The 9,488-nt window shown below is 48.5% G+C and overlaps 1 protein-coding gene and 1 pseudogene across 1 annotated transcript in view; both read left to right on the forward strand.

Annotated features, from left to right (window-relative positions):
* Positions 1 to 276: 276 nt before the first annotated feature.
* On the forward strand, positions 277 to 6,811 carry LOC134449824 (uncharacterized protein K02A2.6-like; annotated as a pseudogene).
* fbxl4 (F-box and leucine-rich repeat protein 4) overlaps positions 5,399 to 9,488 on the forward strand; it is a 15,609-nt gene continuing 11,519 nt past the window's right edge. Inside the window, exons 1-2 of the mRNA XM_063198301.1 lie at positions 5,399 to 5,522; positions 6,653 to 7,547. Of these exons, the coding sequence (XP_063054371.1) occupies positions 6,997 to 7,547 (551 nt within the window). The 5' untranslated portion in view covers positions 5,399 to 5,522; positions 6,653 to 6,996. The remainder of the gene's footprint in view (positions 5,523 to 6,652; positions 7,548 to 9,488) is intronic.

A 9,488-nucleotide genomic window follows, 5' to 3' on the forward strand; every position in this document is an offset into this window, starting at 1 on the left:
TAAACCTGGTTTGCCTTTCATCATGTTTGTGCCAATGTGGTTACCGTACCCCCATAATGCCCTCGGGGCTGACTTCCTGTATCTTGCCCAGTTCAGTATGTGAAGTAAACGAACCAGAACCACACCTTGCCTAGTCTCCTCTTTATTAATGTGAACTAAGGTAAATACATGACAATTGGCGACGAGGATGCGTCTGAACTCACGTGTAGTGTTCGTACTTGTAAATAGCCGTTTTGTTTTTCAAGTTATTCGCGTAGTTGATTGTTTTATTACCAAATGAGCAGCACCTCAGCCGACGAAAGCGCGGGGAGCACCGAAAACTTAGCACGGCTAGTGCCACCGGAGAACAATACCGTCAATACGACACAGGAAAGTTCATCCGTGCCGACCGTGAACAGACAAGTGGTGGAAGGACAACGCGAGGCAAGTCCTTCTACAATGGCTGGTGTTGTGGGCAACATTGGGCCGTTTGATGACACGGTGGAGCAATGGAGCGCCTACACAGAGCGTTTTGAGTTCTTCGTCTTGGCAAATGGAATTAGCGCGGAGAAAAAGGTAGCTACTTTCCTCACAGTAATGGGCGCAAAGACTTTCAATGTTTTCCGCGCTTTGATACAGCCCAAGAAGCCAGGAGAGTTCACATATGACAATATTGTTAAAACACTAAGTGAACATTTCTCGCCCAAGCCGTTGATGATCGCTGAACGTTTCAGATTTTATAAACGTAATCAGGAGGAGGGTGAGACAGTGACTATGTTTGTAGCTGCGCTCAGGAAATTAGCAGAGCACTGTGAATTCACCGAGGACACGCTTAAAGATGCAATTCGCGACCGGCTGGTCTGTGGACTGCGCAGCGAAGCTGCACAGAGAAAACTGCTGACTGTGGAAAATTTAACTCTGACCAAAGCAATTGAAATCAGTGTGTCGATGGAATTGGCTGCCAAAGAGGCACAGCAGCTGAGTGCATCCACGGCTAAAGTGCTGAAGATTGCTGGTGCTGAGGACAGCTCGCCAACGAGGCCATGCTATCGCTGTGGCCAACCGGGGCATTCGGCAGCAGAGTGCTGGTGTAAAGACTTGGACTGCCATGCCTGTGGAAAAAAAGGTCACGTTGAAAAGGCCTGTCGTGGCAAGAAAAAGGGGACTCAGTCTACACAGAAAAACACTTACAAATACAAGAGAGCTGCTACACATAAGAAAAAAGTGCATGTGATGGAAAGGGAAAATAGTGCCAGTGAATCCACTGATGATGAATTGCCCCTCCACATTCTTTCGCTGCATGGAGGGTCTGACAGCTACTGGACAACAACCTTGCTGGAGGGTAATCCGGTGCGAATTGAAATTGACACTGGGGCAGCAGTATCACTGATATCAGAGACAGTGTATAAAGAACACTTACACCACTTACCAATCCAACGAGCTCGAGTGGTGCTGAAGACCTACACTGGGGAGACAGTGGCGGTCAAAGGCCTGGTCAAGGTCAAGGTGGAGCTAAATGGACAATGTGTAAAGCTTCCCTTATATGTTGTTCGAGGCAATTACCCGTCCCTGCTAGGCTGCGCATGGATGGATAAAGTGCGGATTGACTGGCCTACCGTCCGCATGCTGAGTCAAGGGGAAGCAGCTCTGGAAGCTGTCTTAAAGAAACACGGCGAACTCTTCACGGATGGACTCGGGCACATGAAAGGTATCACTGCAAAGCTGACCATAAAACCAGGTAGCACTCCCCGATTCATTAAAGTAAGGCCAGTCCCGTACGCACTGCGTCCAATAGTTGAAAAAGAGCTGGACAATCTGGTGAATAGTGGGGTGCTCGAGCCTGTGGCTATCAGTGACTGGGCTACCCCAATCGTGCCCGTCCTTAAGAAAAATGGTAGCCTACGAATATGCGGTGATTTCAAAGTGACTGTTGACCCAGCCTTGCAAAATGAACACTACCCGCTGCCCCTCATCAAAGACCTGTTCGCGGGTCTGGCAAATGGCAAACAGTTCAGTAAAATTGACCTGAACCAGGCTTACCTACAGATGCCTGTAGACCCCGAGTCCAAAGAGCTACTGACAGTCAGCACGCACAAGGGCCTTTTCCGGTACCGCCGTTTGGCCTTTGGGATCACATCGGCCCCTGCACTTTTCCAAAAGGCCATGGATCAGATTCTGGCGGGGCTTCCGGGGGTGCAGTGCTACTTGGACGATATCCTCGTAACGGGGAGGGACAACGCCGACCACCTCCACAACCTGGACATGACACTACAGAGGCTGAGGGAATATGACTGAAAGTTCGAAAGGAAAAATGTGAGTTTTTCCAGTCCTCCATTGAATATCTAGGTCATGTGATTGACGGCAAGGGTCTACACAAGGCCCCCTCCAAGACCAAAGCATTTTGGAAGCCCCAGCACCACAAAATGTCAACCAGCTACGCTCCTACCTGGGGCTCCTGAACTACTATGGCCGGTTCATTCCCAATCTCTCCACCTTATTGAAGCCCCTCCACGAGCTGCTGAGGCAAGGTAAGAAATGGGAGTGGTCAGAGACTTGCCAATTGGCTTTCGCCAACTCAAAGAGAGCCCTGCTGAACTCAGAGGTGCTGACCCACTTTGACCCAGCACTGCCACTACAGTTAGCCTGTGACGCGTCCCCCTATGGGGTTGGCGCAGTTGTCTCACACATCATGCCGGACGGCACAGACAAACCCATTGCTTTCGCCTCTAAGACCCTCAACAAGGCTGAATGTAACTATGCGCAGATCGAGCGGGAGGCTCTCAGCATCGTGTTCGGGATTAGAAAATTCCATCAGTACCTCTTCGGAAGGAGATTTACGCTGCTGACCGACCACAAACCGCTAACAGCCTTGCTGGGACCACATGCGGGCATTCCACCGTTGGCCGCAAGCAGAATGCAGAGATGGGCCCTACTGCTCCTCAGGCCACGACTACGACATAAAGTACCGGCGATCGGAACTACATGGTAATGCGGATGGGCCTCTCTCCCGCCTACCGCTCCCCGTGGCGAGGCCAATGACACGACAAAATGACATATTCTACTTCTCCAGGTGAGCGGGACACCCCTGTCACCGCAAAACAAGTGAGACATGCCACACGGAACGACCCGGTGTTATCGGCAGTAATGGAGGCCATCACGAAAGGCAGGAGAATCTCAAACACAGCTGACAGCAAACCATACTTGGCCAGGCAACAAGAACTGTCTGCACAGTCTGGTTGTCTGCTGTGGGGCAGAAGGGTCGTCATACCCCCCTCTCTGCAGAGCCCCATGCTGAAACAACTCCACGTCGGACACTGTGGCATAGTGCGCATGAAGGAGCTGGCTCGCAGCTATTTCTGGTGGCCGGGGCTAGACAAGCAGATTGAGGACAATGCGGGCCGTTGCACCACCTGCCAGCCCGGGCGAAACGCACCACAACCAGCGCCAGTCCACCCATGGGAATGGCCGGCGGAGCCATGGCAGCGTATACACATTGACTTTGCTGGGCCATTCGAGGACAGAATGTTTTTGGTGGTGGTGGGCGCGCACAGCAAATGGCCAGATGTGGCCATCATGAGGTCTACAACCACCGGGAAAACCATAGAGCGACTGGAGGAAATGTTCAGTCGGTACGGAATACCAGAACAGCTGGTGAGTGACAACGGGCCCCAGCTTGTCTCCGAAGAGATGGAGGCTTTCCTCAAAATGAATGGAATTCAACACATTAAGTCAGCACCCTACCACCCGTCCACAAATGGGCTGGCTGAGAGATTTGTGCAAACCTTAAAGCACAGCCTCAAGGCATCCGGTGTCCCAAGGCTCCCTTCATCAGCGACTGCACAGTTTTCCTGCTGACGTACAGGAAACACACCACACAGCACCACTAAAGCGTCTCCTGCTGAGCTCCTCCTAAAAAGAGCGTTGCGCACCCAACTGGACTGCATACGCCCTCCGTCCAGGGGCCAAATTGTTCAGAGCAGTCAACAAGAGCAGAGCCGACGTAGGTCAGGCACACCACGGTCTTTTCACATAGGAGACCCTGTCCTAGCTCGCAATTACCTAAGGGGGCCCAAGTGGGTGCCAGCAGTGATAGTGGCCATTACTGGTCCGCTGTCATACCAAGTACGCACAAACAATGATGCTGTGTGGCGTCGTCACACTGACCAACTGTTGGCCCGCAAGGGCCCCGCTTCGGAGCCAACGGGCTCTCCTGCACCCGACATCACCGGCCAGGCAGACCCTGTGGAGGGCCTGGCTGCCTCGGACACCCTGCCGGCTACACTTCAGGAGGACAACGCTACAGATCAGGTCCCCGAGCCCCCACCGACAGCGGAAGCAGCGCCGCCACCGCCACCGCCGTCGTCTCCGGTGAACCACCATTCTCACCGGTACCCCACGCGCGAGCGACGGCCTCCTGACCGTCTGGACTTATAGCTGCTTCCTCGCTGACGGAATGTCATATCCTTTTTTGTTAAAAAACGTATGGGTTATGTTATACGTTATAGGTTACCTTATCTTTGTCTTTGGGGGGCTAATCTTACAGAATATGGGGGGAGGAAATGTTAGGTATTAAACCGGGTTTGCCTTTCATTATGTTTGTGCCAATGTGGTTACCGTACCCCCATAATGCCCTCGGGGCTGACTTCCTGTATCTTGCCCAGTTCAGTATGTTAAGTAAACGAACCAGAACCACACCTTGCCTGTCTCCTCTTTATTAATGTGAACTAAGGTAAATACATGACAACGAGGGTGCAGGGCCCATCGGGAAATGCCCTGTCAGGGCCTTTGCTGGAATCTACCGGTAGGCAGGGAGGCCTTGTCATGGTGTTTGACCCCTTAGCTAGAGGTCAATCACAGGACTCGCATCAATATTACTGACAGAAATGAAATGTCAACTTTGCCTGCACTAGCTGTGTAATTTAATTCATTTGTAGTGTTATCTCTCTCTCTTGACGTGAGACGTTTTTGACTACACATAATAAACCCACACCGACCAGGGCTGCGTTTCCCAAAAAGTCTTAAGTAGTACTTAAGCCTAAGTAGTACTTAAGTATGAGGGGCCGTCTAGGCAATATATCACATAACAAAAAGTTTATGCGTAATGGTAATGACCTACATACAATGTTTTGTTCTGGTGCATGCAAAAAAATGCTTGCTAAACTGCATGTGTGAGGTAAAATAGTGTATTTATAAACATTTGGCGATGATGTGAAACCTATTTCAGCAATATTGCCCGGACGGCCCCTCATACTTAAGTACTATTTAGGCTTAAGTAGGCCTACTACTTAAGAGTTTTTGGGAAACGCAGCCCTGCTCAGTGCTGGAACAGCTGAAAGCACGGCGGTCACTAGTAACTACATTACCCAGAATCCTGTGTCAGAGTATGCTACCGGATGTTGATACACCAGAGGTAAACAGATCTGAAATAAGGATGTTCACGTTCGCTAACATAGATGGCTAGTCTTTTGCCGTCACCATATATACCGTTGTGATAAAAGTGGAATCGTTGCAGAAAGTGTGATGAATGGGTATATCTGTTCAAAGTAAGTGTGCGCGTTAGTTTCAACAGTTTATGGTGGACTTGAAACTGGCTTCGTTTCTTTAAATGTCGAACGCCCACTCACTCCGACCACTACCCTTTAAATGCTCAACGTTAGCTGTCCAGGGCAATGCTAGGGTTAAAAATACGATGGGGTAGCTCAAACCTTTGTAACATCTTAGTTGCTTCTCCCGTACTTTGGCAACAGACGACGTCATGTCATGGGGACTCTGTCGTGTAAATATTATCGCAGTAAAATGGTCCCAGACATTTGTATGGCCAGTTAAACTTCCAGGTGTTATGGAACGGCTAAAAACACAGTAACACCAGAGATTCCTCCAAGCTAACTTTGCTATCATAACAAGTTAGCAATAGAAATGTGTTAACACTACCTCAAATTAACGTCAGTGTCTTCACTGCAGCTGTCATTGGAATTTGTTCGGTTGGTAACGACTCTGACATCTGACAAATATGTCTGACTGGCATCTCTTGACAGTTCTCTACGTTTTGGTTATTGCCAGGGCGGAGTGTACTATTACGGTCAATGAGTGCACCAGATGGAGTGTAATTTGACATTTAACGATAGTCCGTGTATATTTCTGGCCTGTTTAACGGTGTGGCAGACTTGTTTTAATAGAAACTACTAGAGCATCTTGTCACAACCTCTCACTTAGCCCAAGTTGACGCAAAGCAATATGCATCGCAAACTATATTATTTAGTGTGTAAAGTGGACAATAGGGTTGCTATGGCTACTGATCAACGTCTCTGGCCTGTCAGTTAGAGTTTGGCCTCGTGTTTAACAAACAAACATTGTGGAGTGAGGTAAGGGAAAAAACGGCTCCATAGCATAGATACGTGATGAGGAAGATTTTGACCTCACCTAAAACATGCATGTGTACCTGTATTGTTTCTTACTCAATAATTACCAGATACCCTTTTGAGCCATTCACTTTGTATTTCACTGAAGCTGGTCCTCACTCTCTTTGTTTGTTGGTGTGTGTGTGTGTGTGTGTGTGTGTGTGTGTGTGTGTGTTTGTGTGTGTGTGTGTGTGTGTGCGTGTGTGTGTGTGTGTGTGTGTTTGTGTTTTCTATGTGTCCGCATGTGTGTTCCTCTTTGTCTCTCACATCTACAGGTTGTGCTGCATGGGGTTTGGCCTGATGGCTTTGGGTGTATAAATCGCTACCAGGAGCCCCTCATCACCTTTCTGCTGCTGTGTTACCCCAAACTGTACTTCCTTACTGGAGGGAAGAGCTTGGAGGAGAGGGGAATAGCAGCAGTGGTGAGGGAGTGATATCCGTTGTGTGGTGCTTGGGGTGGTGGGTGGTGGTGGTGGCCTACGACTAATCCTTACACAACTGCCTGACGCAAATCCGTCCTGCTGCCAGCACTGCGGAGTGGCTTCAGCCTCCTCCTCCTCTTCCTTCTCCCCCTCCCCCTCCTCCTCCTCCCCCAGTGTGGTGGCCCCCGTCCTGGTCCATGTTCCCTATGCTAACGCTGCTGAGCATGTTCTACTACATCTGTCTGCGGCGGCGCTGTAGGAGTGGGTCGCGGAGCGAATCGCTGGGTAGCCGCAGGGCTGTGGAGCTGGCGGGCCAGAGGTCCTCCGGGACACTAGGGGTCCTAGGTGGCAGTGGCAGCATCAACACCGGCAGCAGTGGCGGCGAGCTGGAGCAGTATGCCAAGGAAGTCCTGGACTTCAGCTCGCACTACGGCAGCGAGAACAGCATGTCCTACACCATGTGGAACCTGGCGGGGGCGCCCAACGTCTACCCGAGCTCGGGCGACTTCACGCAGACGGCGGTGTTCCGGACGTACGGCCACTGGTGGCAGCAGTGCCCCAGCGCGCCCGCGCCCTACCGCCGCACGCCCAGCTCCTTCCACAGCACCGACTTCCTGGAGCTGGCCTTCGAGGAGCCCGTCTACCCCACGGCTGTGGAGGTGCTGGAGACCTACCACCCGGGCGCCGTGGTGCAGATCCTGGCCTGCTCCCTCAACCCCTTCACCCAGAACCCGCCCACTGACGTACGGTGAGTGTGTGTATCAAATGGAGTAATTATGTTGTCGTTGGATAGTGTTGTCTCAACCCCTTCATCTAGAACCCACCCACTGACGTACGGTGAGTGTACATTATTTGGATCAGTGACATTTCAGTTAGCACACGTCAGGGCGGCGCAACAACAGCCAGTGCCAAACATTTGTATAGATTTTTTCTGTTTGTTTGTTTTTAGTGGACTATCTAGTATTGTGTGAAGTTGGTACATAAATGACTTTGTTCCCTTTACATGGAAGGACTGTTTTTTTTATATAATCCAGCAAAAATACTAATGACTTAATCCATACAATAGTGGAATGAGCTATGGTTGCAATTGCAATGACTCAGTTCGCCAATGACCTAGTTGATACGTACAGTGTTCACTGTTGTCAGAAAATGTCACAACCTTGTCACCAGATGTAGGGTGAGTATCTAGAGGTGGCAGTGGAGGTCATGGAGGTCACAAACAGCTAGTAGGCTCAGGTGACAGGTCAGGTCAGGTCAGGTCAGGTCAGGTAGTAGGTCAGTTGAGGTTTTTCCCCTATCACTTCTCTAATATAGGGGTGCCCTTCAAATATGCCACGCCACCTAGTTAAAATACATAGGAAAGAACAAAAGTACTTGGGCTGCATGATATCAGAAAAAAAATGATACTCGATAACAGCATGCGATACCACAATAACGATATTAAAACGATATTTAGAAATATAGCCGAATGTTTTTCTTGTCAAATTTGTCAGTCTGTGTGGGGGGGCGTGGCTTTGGTCATGGCGGCTTCTTGCACATTTGTTGACATTCAGCTAGTGACTGGACTGCATAGAAATGTTTTACATGTTCATGATAATTAAGTCATTTTTGTGATACACATATCTCCACTCTTGATATCGGAATTTTGATATATTGTGCTGCCCTAAAAAGTTCCCTAGATCATGTGTTACCATTTGAGTCTAGATGTCATGTCCATAACACTGGAATTGCTCAGATGATGGTTCAATTATGCCTTTTCCTGGCTGGGCCAAAGTGGAAGTTATTTTTGTCAGATTGCTTGCAATGCATACCTGTTATTTTGGACACTATGATATTTTGGCCAAGTATGAGCAAATTGGTTATTGGCCCACATCCTAGCCAATATCAATTGGCCATGTATTTTTTCCCTGTTAAAAGCAAGACTTTACCTATGTAAAATGTTATCCTGTGAGAATAGAATTAAACAATAATAAACAAATGATATCTGTATGAATTATGGTAAAATAGACAAGGCACAATAAATGAAAAGCATTTGGCCCAGCCACATCATCACCCTTTCTTATTCTCAGTTTTCCTGAACATTAGCAGAAGTTATGTACATTTCAAAAAACGCCAAACATGGCGCTGTCCTGTCCTTGCTCATGAGTAGAATAAGGCCAATGAAGATGCAATAGGGTACCCTGCATGAAAGTGCCTTATCAATGCAGCTGCCATGTCAATGCACCATTCATCAGACATAATAGAGTGAGATAGGCATGTGATAAAAACAATTTGTTTAAATGTTCTCTGTGTCTGTGTAGGTTAATTGTTAATTGCTGACTGAAGATAAATATCTGATCAAATCATTCCTGTGGCATGCATGTTATTTAATTATTCATCAATCTGATTTAATCATGGCGGTTCATTAACTAAGCAGCCCATATGAGAACATGCTTTTTGTATAGAGGAGGCAAGAACACAAGATCAACACTCGTCAACAAACAAGCTTAAGCTTGCAGAGATAATGCCAAGGTCCTCATGGCTACATTACCCCCAATGCTTTATTAGAACTCATATAGTTAGCTTGTGTATACTAAAGCTTTTAAATATTCAATGTTTGTTGTTTTGGAGAAAGGCTTCTGACATGCATTCCAATATGAGCACAAGCATGAACTCTCGACAGTGGCCACAGATTTTGCTGGGTGTCCAA

Source organism: Engraulis encrasicolus, chromosome 5, assembly GCF_034702125.1.
Source record: "Engraulis encrasicolus isolate BLACKSEA-1 chromosome 5, IST_EnEncr_1.0, whole genome shotgun sequence".
NCBI lineage: Eukaryota > Metazoa > Chordata > Actinopteri > Clupeiformes > Engraulidae > Engraulis > Engraulis encrasicolus.